Here is a 15053-nt window from a genome sequence, read left to right as displayed (position 1 = left end):
CAAGGCTTTACAATTTCTGCTTAGTCCTCGTTTATTTAAAATATTTTTTTACAATGTTAAATACAATCTCTAAGAATAAACAAATAATTACCAGGTTACAGGAGAACACAGTTAAAATCAAGTTTGATTTTAAAGGACATCCCAATACTGTACCCATCATGTCAAAGTATACCTGCCATTAAACCCCATGCTATTGTCCTACTGCAGACCTTCAAATCAGACAGGAGGACACAGTTAAAAGGATATAAATCTATATCTCTTAGCATATGTCTGTGCAAATCCAAAGAACCAGGCCCAGAAGAGTACGCTTTATTGAGTGTCATTTCAGCAGCTTGCTCCAAACCCCTGCCCTCCAGGGCCCTGGGGCACACGTCTTCAAGCAGAGCACAGCACCAAGCTGTGCTGCTCCTCATCTCCCCCCAGGGTGGTCGTGGTGCATCTCTGGAGAGTATGTCAGCAGAACCACCATCACCCACAGGTGCAGCAGTGCCTGAAGACACATTTTAGTTGTATTTATACATTTTTATAAAAATAACACATTGATGTGTTTAGTAATTTGTCATAGTGATTTTCTATATTGAGGTTTTGAAGAACGTCATTCTAGAACAATGATTTGCTAGTGTTTCAAAGAAGCACTCACTATATATAGGATAACAAAGACCCGGGCCATAGGATAGCGTCTCAGGAAGATCCCTAGTCTGATGCTGGAGGAGGGAACACATCAGATTAGTGACGAAAAACGATGCACTTAAACAGAAGACTCAACAACACCAACAACACCAAAAAATCTGACACATATTGTGACACTCTTAGTTAGGTTATTTTCAGTTGTCAAGTGAATTATAATAAATAAATAAACATTGTTGAATGTATTCTACATTGTTGATACGTATAGCAGCTCATATAGGTTAAGATTGACAGTATTTATGATGGGTCATATTATTTTAGGTTTACAGCGTCTTGCAGTCGCTAGGTATTGTGAAGAGGAGCAGGAGCAAATCATTTCAATGCACCTGTACTGCAAATGGCTAATAATAGTTTGAGATAATGCTTTCTTTTTTTTAAGGTGCTTTTAACCCTAACCACCAAGGGGGATTTGAACTTGCAACCTCATGATCTGCAGTCAAATTATTACACCAGGATGAGCATAAAAACCATCTCACCTAAACCTGTCAATGGTACTGGCTGCCTTGCGAACTTTCCCGTACACTCCTGGGCTGTCATGGTCCGTAAACAGGATCGGAGTGTTCCTCTGCCGCGCCCCTGCAAGGTAAACACGCCCGCTGGTCTGTTACAACCATTGAAAACAACACACAGGCTAACAACTGACACTTCAATCATGTTAGAATGTAATGCATTCATTTAGCAGAATGAATGCATCCAAAGCAAGTTACTGGGGGGGCTTGAACCTACAACAGCCTATTGATCTGTAGTAAAATACTCTAACCACTGAGCTACACCCATCCCCCTTCTTTTTCTCCGCTGGGAAGCAGGGTTGTGGTTGGCGCGAGGTGAAGCAGTCTGGTGCGGGGCCCTACCTGGGCCCTCCGTGCCGGCCATGTCAATGGCTGGCCCCCCGGCCGGCCCGCCCTGCTGGCTCCTCAGCTGCTGCTCCAGGCGCTCCAGCTGGAACACCAGGGAGCTCTTCTCCGTGCCCAGGGCCTCCAGCATGGTCTGCTTCTGGATCAGGGTCTCCGTCAGCTGGTGCAGGCGGCTCTCCAGCTCGGTCTGGCTGCTGCTGCTCAGGGTCTTGTTGGTCAACTGGTCCCATGGGGGAGGGGGATGAGGTAGAATAGTTTACCAGGCTGTCTCTACATTAACATTTAGCAGGCTTTGAAAAATAATCCAGAGCGACCTCCAAATAGTGCATATTGAAAGTACAGCATAAAAGCAAGGATGAGAAGTACATAGTTCTAACGTTATTTTGATGGTTAGGGTAAAGGAATCGTCTGTGCTTACAAGGCACAGTACAAGACAGCATCTCACAACATCACATTTTCCCAACCGGTACAGCTGAAATGGTGATGTACATCAACTGGAAAAGGTCTGTCATTGAACCAGACTCTGGAAGGAGTAGCTTACTTGATTCCTGAGTTTTTGGATTTCATCCTCCCTGTCCTTAATGCGACTCTGGAGGGCTGTTTTGGCACGGTGGTTCTCCTCCTCCACATACTGCAGCTCCTACACACACACACTGAAGTTACCTTTTCATGAAAATAGAGGTCATGTAGAAGTCATGTCAGCTGTAGGACACAGGTCTCCTCTAACCTGTTTATAGCGCTCCACTTCTGCCTCCACTTCCTGTTTGGCTCTGGCCTGCAGGGCCTGCTGCTCCTCCAACTCCCCCTGCTGTTCCCTCCAGGCTTCTGCTTCAGCAAGGGCCTGGTTCTCCAGCTCCTGAGAGAGAACACACCAGAGGATCGTCACGCGCGCACGCACGCACGCACGCACGCACGCACACACACACAGAGTAACCCACCCACATTTGAGGTGTTCCTGCAGTGAGAGCCTTGATAGGGGATAGGATTCACCTGTATCTTACCTTACCTGCCTGTAGCTAACCCTGTACTTCCTCCTAGTGAAACTGATCCTCACCTGTATCTCGGAGCGGAGAGTCTGCAGCTGGCCCTGCAGCTTCTGGGTCTCGTCTCTCTGCAGCTCCTTCTCGTGGCGAAGCTCCTCCAGCTCCAGAATCCCGGCCCCGCCTCCGTCCAGCGTGTCCAATCCAGACCCCTCCTTCAGACTGCTAATCAGCTTCTCTTTGGACTAGAGGAGAAGGGGGAGGGGTCATACAGAAGACACACGGACAGGTTAGAGGGTAATGTGTAGTGAAGTCTGGGTTGATGCAAAAAAAACACATGAGCCCTTTATAAAAAAAAATTTCATCTATTACCACATATCTATTAGGTTTCAACATGCAATGTATTAATTTAGCAGATGCTTATATCTAAATCAACGTACAGAGAGGGGACAGTGGTTTAAACCTGCTACCTCCTGATCTGGGGTCAGATGATCTACCACCATCTATAGGTACAGCTCACTGCTAGAGCATTTAACTGCAGATCAAGGGTTCACAGGTTAAAATCGCCCCCCCCCCCCCCCCGCTAAAAGAATCCATGTGTGTTCTTGTCCGCCCCACCTGGAGGATGCGTGAGGCCTTGTGTTTGTAGTCCTGCAGCTCCTGCTTGGCAGCCTCTGCTCCGGCCCTGGCGCTCTTCATCTGCTGCTGGAGGTCGTCTGCCCTGTGCTTGTCCTCCGCCGCCCTCCTCTCCGCCCCGGTGACCGCCTCTGCCAGCGCCTGCCTCTCCGACTCCACCTTGGACAGCCGAGCTGAATACTCACTCTGAAGAAAATCCAAAATTTATTTGTTTGGCCATTTTGACATTTCAAAGATATATACTGATAACACCTAAGTGAGTTATAAAGATTTAACATGGTGCCAGAGTCAGCTAACTTGCCTGCATCTGTCGGTAGCTGTCCTGTTCTCTCCGTAGGGCCCCCTCCGCCTCGCGCAGCCTCTCCTGCAGGGTCTGCAGGGCCTGGGACTGCAGGCTGCTCCCCTCAGTATGGTCCTGGAGGATTCTGACCACCATGGGACAAGACGGAATACAATTTATCATCCACCTATCCACCCTCCCTCCATCCATCCCATTCACTCAGACACATACCTGGACCTCTCAGTCTGTGCCTCTTCCAGGGCACTGCTTCGAGACTTCAGTAACTGATCTGCCTCCTCCAGCCTGATCTTTAGGACTGCAAGCTGCCCATCCTTAGCAGACAGGGCCTCTGTGAGGTCATCAACCTGGGACTGAAGCTCTCTCACCGTGCGATCCGTGCGGGACTGGTCAGAACTCCACTTGTCCGAGCGCAGGCGAGCCAAGTTCAACTCTGTGGGTAGGTTAGTATTAGTATTAATTATTTAATAACATCATCATTTTGCAGACTCCTTTATCCACACAACGTGTTGTTGTTGTTTTTTGAAAATGCAACCTCTTGGTCGGCAATCTAAGGCTTTACCACTGAGCTGTACCCATCCTAGACAGCTGGTACGTCAGCACGTACCCTCCTGTATGTCCTTGGCTCTCTGGATGATGGAGGCCATCTCCTGGTTGAGAGAGGTGACCTCGCTGCGCAGCAGCTGGTTCTCCAGGCGCAGGCTGGACATCACCTGACCCTGGAGCTCTGGACCCTGGGGCTCCTCTGGCGGGGCTGGCTCCTGGGGGCCGGGGTCCTGGGGGGCAGCCAACCCCGAGTCCGAACTCTCCGGCGTGTCTATGGGAGAGAGGGAGGGAGAATTGGAGATATGGATGAGAGGGAGGGAAGGATGGATGGAGAGAATGGGAGAGAGAGAGAGAGAGAGAGAGAGAGAGAGAGAGAGAGAGAGGAAAGGGGAGAAGGATGGAGACAGGGTAGGACGGAAAGAAAGGGAAGGCCAGGGAGATGAATAATAATACCAGAACCAGCAGCATGATATTTGAGCGTATCAGAATGATCAACTATACATGAAGCAACAAGGCAGTTAGGTTCTTTGGTACCTTGGCTTTGATCTCTGGTAGAACCATCTTCAGTTTTGGTGCTATGAGTGCTGTTAGACAGAGAGCCCAGGCTAGAGGTTCGTGACATGCCACGCGTGGAGGGGGGGGTGGAGGGGGCAGAGGGCACAGACAGAGGAGCCGCAGGGGCCGGCGGTGGGTTCGGGGACCCCTCAGAAGCTGGGGCTCTGACAGGCTCCAGTATGACATTCCTCCTCTCACTCGCAGGAGGATCGGAACTGTTCAGGAAGTCAAAGAGCAAGTCGTCATCCACTTCTTGCTCGCTCTTCTTCCGTCTCACAAAGCTGGAGGATGGTTTGATGGTGCTGGAGGCACTGCTGGCAGATCCCAGAGGGGTGGTGGATACATTTGCCGTGCTAGCCAAGAGAGTAGAGTTGGATCTCTTGATTTTACCTGCAGCAGCACTGATGTAGTCTGGGGCATCATGAGAAGATTGATAAGCATGTTGGAACACCGTCGCGTCTGTCTTTTGCCCTGCGCCGTCGTATTGAGACGTTTCGGTAGAATTCTCGTAGTTTGAAGAGAAAGACGATGTTCTCTCTGGTTTGGTCAGAGCACTGGCTGCTCCTTGGTCAACCTTATTTAGAAAGTCTTCCGCTTTCCCTGCGAAGTCAGCGAACCAAGACATACTGCATCCTAATGAGAAAAATATATATTATACTTCCAAGTCCGGAATGTAGACTGTTGAGAATTATCTGGCTTTCATATTGACAGACCTGTACACACAGCTAGCTAGGCAGTCGCTGTTTATTATTGAAAACCGCCTGCTAGAGAGTTTATAGTGCTAAATAAATATTAACAAGATTACAGTCAGATTACAGTACAGATTACAAGACATAATTGCAACAGAAATTAACAACATGCAAGAAACCTACCAGCTTGACGAGCCAATGTAGTCTAGTTTGACTGGCTGATTTGCTAGCTTTAGCTACCACACAGACACAGCTTCACCTAGCTTAGCTCTTGCTATCCCAACCACCAAAACTCCCACAAACCAACCCACCGTGAAAAAGAAAGCAACGTCCAAAAGTGTTGTTTTTTTATCGGCAAAGATACTTTGTGCACATGAAATGACGCAAAAACAGGTTACAATCCATCTGTAGTTTCATTCTACTGAATTCTTGGATTTACTAGCTAGTACATTTGCTTAATACGTGGACCAGGAACTACTGCCTGAGGACCTCAAACATACAGTCCCTTTACAAAGCCTGATAAAAAACATGAGAACGATTGTCATTTCTCTTACACCGTCAAACAAAATCCTCAAATCATTGTTAAATGACATGTCTTATGAAAGAAAAATCTAGAAAATGTTTACTATGTCTCCGCACATGGGATTGTGCCAATGATTCACACACAACTCTGGTGGGGACAATTTAGTCCCTCAAAATCCTGTTTCCCCTAACCCCTAACAACCTCAACCCAAGATCTAACCTTAACCCAAACCGTACCTCATTACCATAAAACGATCCCTTACTCCAAACCCTAAATCTAATTCTAACCTAAACCCCCTTTAAATAATCAGGAAATGTATCCACAAGTTCAAATGTTCTTTTTACCATTCTTGAGTGGACTGCTAATCACAAGAATAAACCCCACATACACTAAATTAATATACTTCATTATGACAAACACTTTCTTTTACAGTTAGAGGATAGAGAGACTGACACAAACTCTACGAAACAGTGCCTCTTTATTTTGCTGCACTCACTCCAAATTGTATATTTACAAGGCATGCCACATCAATACAAGAACTGACTAAGGAGACAATCAATAACACTTAGAATCTGTTCTGAAAATATGGTTTCAGAAAGAAAAAACAATAAAAAATAAAAATGCTTTAATCATCCATGGTATACAACTGATTCATATAAATCTGCTTTCAAAACTTTAAACAGTGACATAGTTCCGAAGGCAAACAATGGGCCAGCTGTCTTCATGTCATCTTCTCCTCCGTGTTGAGGAAAAGACTGCAGACTGTTAGGTTTGTAATGATGCCCTCTCTACCTTAATCCTAAAATAATCCATTATGCAGAAAAGGTGAGAGGAAAATCCATTCCCCGTCCACAGTCCAGTTGTCTCAACAATCTAAGTCTTACAAGATATAGTGTCCAAGAGCATTTCTAAAGTCCTGTCCTTGAACAGATGAGACAACCGAGGAGAAAATGAGACAGGACAGGAAAAGGTTCTATATAAAACAGGGACATAAACTGAGGAAAAACACAATTCAAAGTACAAATTTGCACATAATAACGCAAAAACGAGTGGACAATCTTCTTCCAAGAAAGATCCTTTGAGGAGAAAAAAAAAGTCTTCGAAGGATCAATATTTCCTCTGTTTTGGGATGGACAGTCTTTTGCACTACTTGCACCTCTCTCTCGCACACACATACAAACACATGCACACTCACACACACACCCTCATTTACAATCTCACACACACTTTCAGCCTCAGGGGCCCTGAGGTCAAATAGCCAGAAACACATGCAAATATGTTTTAATGGTCCAACCCATCAGATCAGCCCCCTCCTCTTCTTATAGTCCTCCAGGTTCAGAGATCTGCGAGGGGCGCCATCCTTCACTGGAAGGGCGTTGGAGCTGACGGAGAGAGACTTGGCTTCTAGAACAGAGAATACAAATAAACTTGAGTGGCTGACATCCCCCCCCCCCACAAACACTAAATACATAACAAACCTGCATGGATGCATGGACAGGAAACAGGTAATGAACTCACCTGCATTGGGAACCTGCAAGTCGATCTTAACATCAAAATCGTGAACTTTGAACAGGTCCTCTGAGAGGTCGCTGGTTGTCTTGTTGACATCTTTGTCTTTCTGTCCCGGCAGTCCCTGTGTAACAGACAAACAAACACTTAAATAACAGTTTACAGATTACAGGCAGGTTACGGTAATTGAGGTAGTTACCTTGTGGAGTGACATCTCAATTACATCTTGGTCCGAGCCAGAGCCATACTTCTGGTTCAGATGGGCCAGAATGGCAGCGTGGACTGATGGGTCTCTGGCCTATCAAGCAAAAATAAATGTTTTACATGACAATTCATTAATTTAGCTGACACTTAATTCCAAAGCAACCTACAAATAGTGCATATAGGAAGTACAGCAGATAAACACCACAGCATCTTGGTTCTGGTATGAAATACACAGGTTAGGATTAGTTATGATACAAGACGTAGTCTCTTACATTGGAGACCATGGTCGGCTTGCATTGTCTTCTGGTGAACGGGTCCATCTGTTGGTTCTTGGTGTTCTGGCCCTCAGCCTGAAAGACAAACACAAGTTTAAAAGAAACCTTTACAAGTAAAACCTTTCTACATTTCAAAGAGGTTTGTATGAAAGATTTTGAAAACACTTACCACAAGAGCTTTTTCAGATTCAACAATGTTCCAACTCCGGTTCCTCTGATTAATGTAGCTGGACAGAGAGAACAGGAGATTATTTGAAAATGTTTCTCTATTTCTTACCGGTAGTTCCACCGAAACAAACTCCTAGATTGTTGTTAGGCATTGCTGAACAACTTCATACACTAACATAGGCTGTATGTTTGACGAACGTTGCTTGGCAACCGTGTGTAACCGTCAGGCTTTCCATCCAACTTTAACATTGAAAGAACAGCCTAGCTTACTTGTGATTCCAGCTTGAAAAAGGCTGCATATTGACCGTCCACGCACGCACGCACGCACGCACACACACTAAACTTCTCGAAAACATTAAACTGAAAATCCTTTCAATTTCTTTACTGATCATGACCACTTTTCAAGGGAGCCTTTCTTTATCCACTTGAAATGAAGCATGGTGTTTTTCCCAAATAACTGAAGACGACCATTTATCTGAAGTAGTCTATAAATCATAAAGGGATATATGTTGTTGCCTTGTGGTGAATTACCACAATTTAAACAGGTTATACAAACTAAGATATGTTTAGAATTGGTCGTCAAACCTAATGGCAGAGATGCTTTTAGTCCTCTGCCGGTCGAGTGCCTCTGCTCTCTCCTCCAGCTCATTCAGCTCATCCTGGATCCCCTTCGCCTTGTCACCATCTCCACTCTCCTCCGCCATGGCCTTCAGGGTGAAACACAACACAGCATTCACGCACGTGTGTATGAGTTGGGAGCACAACACCGCCCCCTGCATGAAGTCCTCGTAAATGGGTTTGTCTCATTTATTAACCCATCCATCCATCATCTGACGCTTTTCCGGGGGTCGGGTCGCGGGGGCAGCAACCTAAGCAGGGAGGCCCAGACTTCCCTCTCCCCGGCCACTTCCACCAGCTCTTCCTGGGGACCCCGAGGTGTTCCCAGGCCAGCTGAGAGACATAGTCCCTCCAGCGTGTCCTGGGTCTTCCCCGGGGCCTCTTCCCAGTGGGACGTGCCCAGAACACCTCACCAGGGAGGCGTCCAGGAGGCATCCTTATCAGATGCCCGAGCCACCTCAACTGGCCCCTCTCGACGCGGAGGAGCAGCAGCATTTATTAACCTGCATTTCGAATAAAAAACTAGCTCTGTGTGCTCTGTGCTCCTGTATTTTTGTACGTCCTTCGACTGGTTAGCTCCTGCAATTCCCACACAGCAGAAGTCTAGTAGTTAGCTAGCTCTACAATTTAGGGGCTAGGTCTGAATCTAGGAGCAAAACGGAGCACAGCTTCCAGCTGTAGGTATATGCAGGTAGCAACGCTAGTGCTAAATAAGTATTTAGCTGGTCGGCTCCACGACGCCGGGTAAGTAGGGCTCGTGAGACTGCTCACCAAAAGAACGAAGGGGAGTCAAGTAGCCTCAACTTCCATAGACTTTTAGCTACGGTACTAATGCTGAGGGCTCGCTGATATCGCTTTCTGTCTTACTAGAACATCGTATCTATGCGTCATTGCTAACGTGTGATGACGTTGTGACGTAAGGCTAGCACTGAGTTCCCTTGTGCCACACAAGGCACTTTTTGCCACAAAAACTTAATTCAAGCGTAAACCGTCAAACAGAACGTTCGCACGAATACAAGAAACTCAATCGGGACCAAGACGAACATTTTGACATCACGTCTATGTAGTGCAAATATATAAGTTTTTGAGCACACCCAATAAGCGACCCAGACAACAGATAGAAGTGAGGTGTTATTCGATACCTTATCTTTGAGCAGCGATGTTTTCTTCATGGCGTAATTAGGAGGTGCCTTCCTGAATCTGTCCTTCTCTTTTACAATCTGAAAACAGGATCAGAATAGGACTTTTGTCTGAAACAATCAAAAGCAATCAATTATCATAATCACAAACTGTCACCATGGTAACAGTATGATAGAACCCAGCACAACCACTTACATCCTCTATGTCTTTGTCATTGAACTTGTAGTTGACGGCTTCTTTGATGGACTGCTCCTTTCTGGTGATCTCATCCAGCGTTGGGACTTGCATCCCCGCAATGATCATCTGCAGAAGCACGGTCGGAAACCCGTTTTCACAGGTGGACATTGCAGGACATTTACATTACAATCATTTAGCAGATGCATTCATCCAAAGTGACATGTAACTAGTGCATGTAGAAAGTACAGCATAAAATCAGGGAGTAGAGCAGACTGGGTTCATCCTGGCTACTGCAGGTTTCAGCATACAAGGATCCCTATTATACATACTAGATCATGTAACGTTTGTAGTTCAGTTGTATACAAGTTGAAGCAATATTAGACAGTAGAGCAGCACTTTAGTAATTTCACTGTAACAATATCAGAGTTGATACCAAAATATGAAATAAAATACTGCATTATGTACACAAAATAATACAATATTGCAGGCCTCGATGCATGCACCACACTTACCGCCTCCTTCCACTTCATAAACTCGTTTTCAGTAAACTCCTGATTGGACACAAACTCCAGTCTGAACACCCTGGTGTCATTGCCGTGTCTGAGGGAGGAGAAGAAGAGTCAAGAGGTTTGGAGGGAAACACAGAGAGAAGAGTCAAGAGGTTTGGAGGGAAACACAGAGAGAAGAGTCAAGAGGTTTGGAGGGAAACACAGAGAGAAGAGTCAAGAGGTTTTGGAGGGAAATAGACAGGAGGAGAGTCAGAGCAGCTTTAAGCGGGACAACCTACCTTAACTGTAAACCTTTGTTTGTTCTTGTCGTTCCCAGCTGATAGATTTTAGCCGTCTCCACCACATCGACTATTTCAGCAACCTATTTACCGGGGGGGGGGGGGGGATCAAAGACCATGAGTACACATGGAAAATAACTTAATATGAAGATACACCAAATATCGTGAAACAAATCAGAGTTGATGTAATAACTGTAACTGCCTCTCACCCTGTAAACTGGTTTGCTGCTACTGTTCCCGATGCCTATCCGAACAAAACAGCCCGTCACAGTCTTTGCAAAGAAGGGCATGTGACACCAGCGCTCCAGCTTGTGGCGTGACAGGCGAACACGGTTCAGTTCGTCTGGTAGTGAGACGGGTTGGGACTTTGGTGGAGTCTCCTCTTTCCTATTTCAAAACAAAGTATCACCCCATTAAAAAGGAAGGCCGTGCTGTTAGGGGGAGAGAAAAAAACCCTGATCCAAATTCAAATAGTATAACAGAAATTATAAAACTACTATCAATGTAATAATGGCCGTGGTTAATCGAATATCCGAATATCCTAAAGTAGTAAGTTAGTAGTCTAGTACTTTTTTCGAATACTTATGAGCGTAGTTAAATAAAAAATCATGACAAACCTTTGAATTAAATATAAAATAAGCTTTCAATGTGTAGAACGGTCAAAAATGTCATTCCCAACACCAGCCACACCGATAATTCTCAGCCAGATGCCCTTTGACGAGCAGCCGACGCACTCCTGCACCCACATCGCCAGGGCTGCAACCCTCAACACACTTTTTGGAGAGGACTACTACAACGATAATGATAACCAACTAAGCGAAGTTGCGCTGTATTTCAGCGAGCCATGCAGCCCACCCCAGGCCAACCCACTGGAGTGGTGGAGAATCAACCAGGACCGGTACAAGAAGCTTAGTGTCCTGGCTAAGCAGTACCTCGCAGTACCCGCAACCTCAGTTCCTGCAGTCTGAAGACGCAGCGTTTTCTTCAAGTTCATTGTCTTATCGTCATGTTCAATAAATTGACCTTTCATTTGTTTTCCTTATTTAACCCTTATTTAATCTAATAGATTAACAGTCAAAATTATTGCCAGAATGTGTGGTGGTTCATGTGTTTACTGTATGCTTTGTGTCATGTCAGGCTTATTACATAACGGAACCGCAGCAGCATTAATAAAAATAGATTATCCGGATATTCAAAAATCATTTTGGATCCTATTCGAATAGTAAAATCATTTCAAATGCCCATCCCTAGATCAATGACGACTTCCTATAAAATGCTGATAGTCAACATGTCGTCTTCAGTTGGCGGATACTCACTCATCATCGTCAAAAGATGAGGACCGTGAGCTGCGATCACTCTTCACTGATGACTTATCGTCATCCTCTTCCTCCTCCTCTTCGTCGTCAGAGTAAACCTCGCTGGTCTTCAGGGGTTGCCGTCTGGCCAGCAGCTCGGCTGTTACAACAGGAGTCATGAGCAGTCAGACAAATCCATCATTTATCTCATGAGCAGTCAGACAAATCCATCATTTATCTCATTTTCTTTTACATGCTTATAGAAGTTTTACGTTTTTTTTATTTATTTTTTTATCCAACCTGTTCTGTTTTTCTTCTTCTCTCGTTCTGCTTTCAGTTCTTCCATGGCCTGGGACTTCTTGTCCAGCTTCTCATCACGTTTGGACCTCCGTTCCTTGTTGTGAGACATAACCTGTAGAAGAAGAACAGGGGTTAGACCCAGACAATGAGTACATCTACAAGAACAGCATCCAACAATCCAACACTACACTTGAACAAACCGTGATGGTTTGTTTGTATTTGGCTATACAAATACAATTTGATTTTCTCATACAGATGATGTGATCTTGCACAGCTCAAGCGACAACTGGTGTGTGGATAACTGGTGAGTAGATAACAGGTGTGTGGATAACAGGTGTGTGGATAACAGGTGTGTGGATAACAGGTGTGTGGATAACAGGTGTGTGGCTGTGTTTACTCACGACTTGGGTGTCTTGAACCTGACATAGTTTTCTTTTCTCCTGTTCTTCCTCCTGTTTCTTCTTTTTCTCCTCCTTCTCCTTCTTCTTGGCTGTCTTTAGTTTCTTTTTTATTTCAAACCTATCAGAGACAAGCACAATGTTGAAACACTCAATTAAAAGTTACATAAAAACAAATCTTCTGAGTGACTGCTGTTGGAAGCTAAGTTCATCACCTGTGTAATGGTGCTGTAGTTTATATAAAATATTTGTATATATTGATATATACAGTACTGTGCAAAAGTAGTATGCACAAAAACAAATTATGAAAAAGTAAAGCAAAAACTAAATTAAAAGACTAAACGAAAACTTTTTTTATGCTGCAATGTACAGTACTGTGCATAAAATGTATCCACGCTGTCAGGCCTACCTTCTCTTCAGCACCTCTCTCTTCTCAATTCTGTTGAACAGCTCCTGTTCCCTCTCCTTCTCTGTCATCTGCTCCAGCCGAGCCCTGTCCTCCTCATCCCCCATGAGATCATCCCCGTAGCCGTCCCGGAACACATCATCCTCCGAGGATGAGTCCGAGTCTGAGCTGGAGGATGAGCTGTTGCTTTCAGAATCCGACACTTCACCTGTCGGTCAAACATATCATCCGCAACATTGTCAGCACGCATAGCAGTGGCATTATATTCCATCCAAGACAGATATGAACCTGCTCTTGATTTGCAGTCAAATGCTTTAGTATGTAGCAACACCAATCCCCTAAACATGATAATAATGGTGGATTTATAGAAACACATCTCTGCAAAGCCTATTCCTGCTGGTTCATACTTGAGCTCTGAATATCTGGACTGTACTCACCCTCCTCTGGAGCAGAGCTCTCAGCTGAACTGTCTCCATCAGAGCTCCCAGAAGCTGCTGCCTTATTTACTTTTTTCTTCGCCACGTTTTTCTTTTCTGGCCCTTTCACTTGCTTGACCTTCTTCTTGACTTTTGTGCCTCCAACAGTCCACTGAATGATAACACCACACACAGATTTACACATCGATTGAAGGAGGCAATAAAAAAACAAAAACACGCAGCCTCTTAATGTTGTTTTAAGAAGATAAACACTGGCCTTTGACAGATGAAATTCATACCTCATCATCGCTGTCAGAAGTCTCTGAGTCTGAAGAGGCTGCTGGCTTGCTAACCGGCTCCTCCGGTTCATCTGAATCCATCCTCTTCCTCTTGGTCAAAGACAGAAGCTCCTGCAGCAGAGCAACAATAACAATACGCTTCAGCATGAGGAGAGAATGTCTGACATGCTCATTGGATAACGACAGTAGATCTTATGCATAGGCAGACAGATAAAAGCTGCAGTATGCTTTCACTGGATGGCAACAAACGAGTATTATTAGCTAACTACATGTAGGGCAGCTACATTAACAGCTGTCCTGTGCTTTAACAAAGTTGCTGGGTTAACTTACTAAGATAGGCTTACCCTCGGTTAACCATTCGAGTTCTGACAGTACAGTAGCCAAACAAGCCAGCCTACCTGCTACTTTCTCTCACAGTTTATGACCAAGCAAGATGCTATGAGGCTAGCTAACTAGCAAGCATAACATCTATTAATGCAAAAATGCCAAACACCAGTTAAGAGTTACAGTGTAAACGATAGCTAGGTAGTTATCAAATGATCGGATTATGTATATGACTTAATTGCTCAAGCTACAATTAATATAGTTTGCAGTTCTTTTTTCGCACACATTTCTGTAATGCTAGCTAACTTAACGTTATGCTAGCTTGTGTGTTTTGTCAACACTATACTAGTAGTTTAGCAGCCTCCATGACGTCATTACAAGACATAAGGTTCTAAACTTCCTATTACTAATAGACCACAGCATTATAGTATGGTAGCATCAAATCTGCTAACAAGTCAGTCTGATAAATATGTTGTTTACGGGTGACACACTGCAGGACGAGCCATGAGCTAGTCTATGGTCACCAGGCCTGAACTAGCGCGGTGTTTTCCTCTTAGGTTGAAGCTAACTAGCCTAGCTAGCTTGCTCAGTAACTGCTAGCTAGCACGTTCCTAGCTTGTATCCCACTATCAATAGCTAGTGCTATCTATTTACTGTGTTGACAATACAGTAAGCGAAATATTGAACTGCGCAAAACAATTGCATCGTTACCTGATCTAAATTATCATCACTGGCGCTGTCCTCAGAGTCAGAATCGACGATTCGACCTTTCCGCTTCTTTACATTCACCATGATTAGCGAGCTAGCAGGCTAGCTACCACTGCTCAGAGTCTGTCGCTTCGTTTGATGAAGACGAACAGAACCGCGGTGGCTACCTACCAACTACAGCAGCTAGATGGCTCCGTACTCATCCACACAAAGCCAAAGGCGCTTTCCGAAAGAGCATGCGTCAAGCGGTGCAGCGATGCT

The 15053-nt window shown here is 45.0% G+C and overlaps 2 protein-coding genes across 4 annotated transcripts; both read right to left on the bottom strand.

The window, feature by feature from the left end:
• Positions 1 to 12: 12 nt before the first annotated feature.
• golga5 (golgin A5) lies at positions 13 to 5969 on the bottom strand. 2 transcript variants are annotated; one of them, XM_062469839.1, is made up of 13 exons: positions 5429 to 5969; positions 4536 to 5189; positions 4063 to 4272; positions 3669 to 3888; positions 3459 to 3582; positions 3140 to 3343; positions 2596 to 2766; positions 2269 to 2397; positions 2083 to 2181; positions 1539 to 1761; positions 1164 to 1263; positions 641 to 704; positions 13 to 490 (listed from the first exon to the last, which is right to left on the bottom strand). In XM_062469839.1, the coding sequence occupies exons 2-13, from the start codon at positions 5179 to 5181 to the stop codon at positions 410 to 412; spliced, it is 2271 nt and encodes a 756-aa protein (XP_062325823.1). In that variant the 5' UTR covers positions 5182 to 5189; positions 5429 to 5969; the 3' UTR covers positions 13 to 409. The 2 variants fall into 2 exon arrangements, with proteins under 2 accessions (XP_062325823.1, XP_062325822.1); XM_062469838.1 differs by having other exon boundaries at positions 5557 to 5968.
• Positions 5970 to 6227: 258 nt separating this feature from the next.
• rtf1 (RTF1 homolog, Paf1/RNA polymerase II complex component) lies at positions 6228 to 15008 on the bottom strand. 2 transcript variants are annotated; one of them, XM_062469842.1, is made up of 18 exons: positions 14796 to 15008; positions 13761 to 13871; positions 13483 to 13633; positions 13049 to 13253; positions 12643 to 12760; positions 12242 to 12353; positions 11963 to 12101; positions 10856 to 11033; positions 10647 to 10729; positions 10372 to 10459; positions 9878 to 9985; positions 9685 to 9762; positions 8510 to 8631; positions 7926 to 7983; positions 7754 to 7831; positions 7477 to 7575; positions 7287 to 7401; positions 6228 to 7169 (listed from the first exon to the last, which is right to left on the bottom strand). In XM_062469842.1, the coding sequence occupies exons 1-18, from the start codon at positions 14874 to 14876 to the stop codon at positions 7066 to 7068; spliced, it is 2028 nt and encodes a 675-aa protein (XP_062325826.1). In that variant the 5' UTR covers positions 14877 to 15008; the 3' UTR covers positions 6228 to 7065. The 2 variants fall into 2 exon arrangements, with proteins under 2 accessions (XP_062325826.1, XP_062325825.1); XM_062469841.1 differs by having other exon boundaries at positions 6228 to 7172; positions 14796 to 15007.
• Between the last annotated feature and the right edge of the window lie 45 nt (positions 15009 to 15053).

The sequence above is a fragment of the Osmerus eperlanus genome, chromosome 9 (genome assembly GCF_963692335.1).
Source record: "Osmerus eperlanus chromosome 9, fOsmEpe2.1, whole genome shotgun sequence".
NCBI lineage: Eukaryota > Metazoa > Chordata > Actinopteri > Osmeriformes > Osmeridae > Osmerus > Osmerus eperlanus.
Note: the sequence above shows the minus strand (reverse complement) of the source record. Positions and strands in the feature narration are given on the sequence as shown.

Coding starts and splice junctions, on each gene's coding strand:
- golga5 (XM_062469839.1), bottom strand. CDS start 5,181: ATGTCTTGGTTCGCTGACTTCGCAGGGAAAGCGGAAGACTTTCTAAAT. Junction 3,889..4,062: donor AGCCAAGGACATACAGGAGG/GTACGTGCTGAC, acceptor ACCTACCCACAG/AGTTGAACTTGGCTCGCCTG. Junction 1,264..1,538: donor GGCCGGCACGGAGGGCCCAG/GTAGGGCCCCGC, acceptor TTTACCTTGCAG/GGGCGCGGCAGAGGAACACT.
- rtf1 (XM_062469841.1), bottom strand. CDS start 14,876: ATGGTGAATGTAAAGAAGCGGAAAGGTCGAATCGTCGATTCTGACTCT. Junction 13,254..13,482: donor GAGCTCTGCTCCAGAGGAGG/GTGAGTACAGTC, acceptor TTTGACCGACAG/GTGAAGTGTCGGATTCTGAA. Junction 10,730..10,855: donor GCAGCAAACCAGTTTACAGG/GTGAGAGGCAGT, acceptor CCCGGTAAATAG/GTTGCTGAAATAGTCGATGT.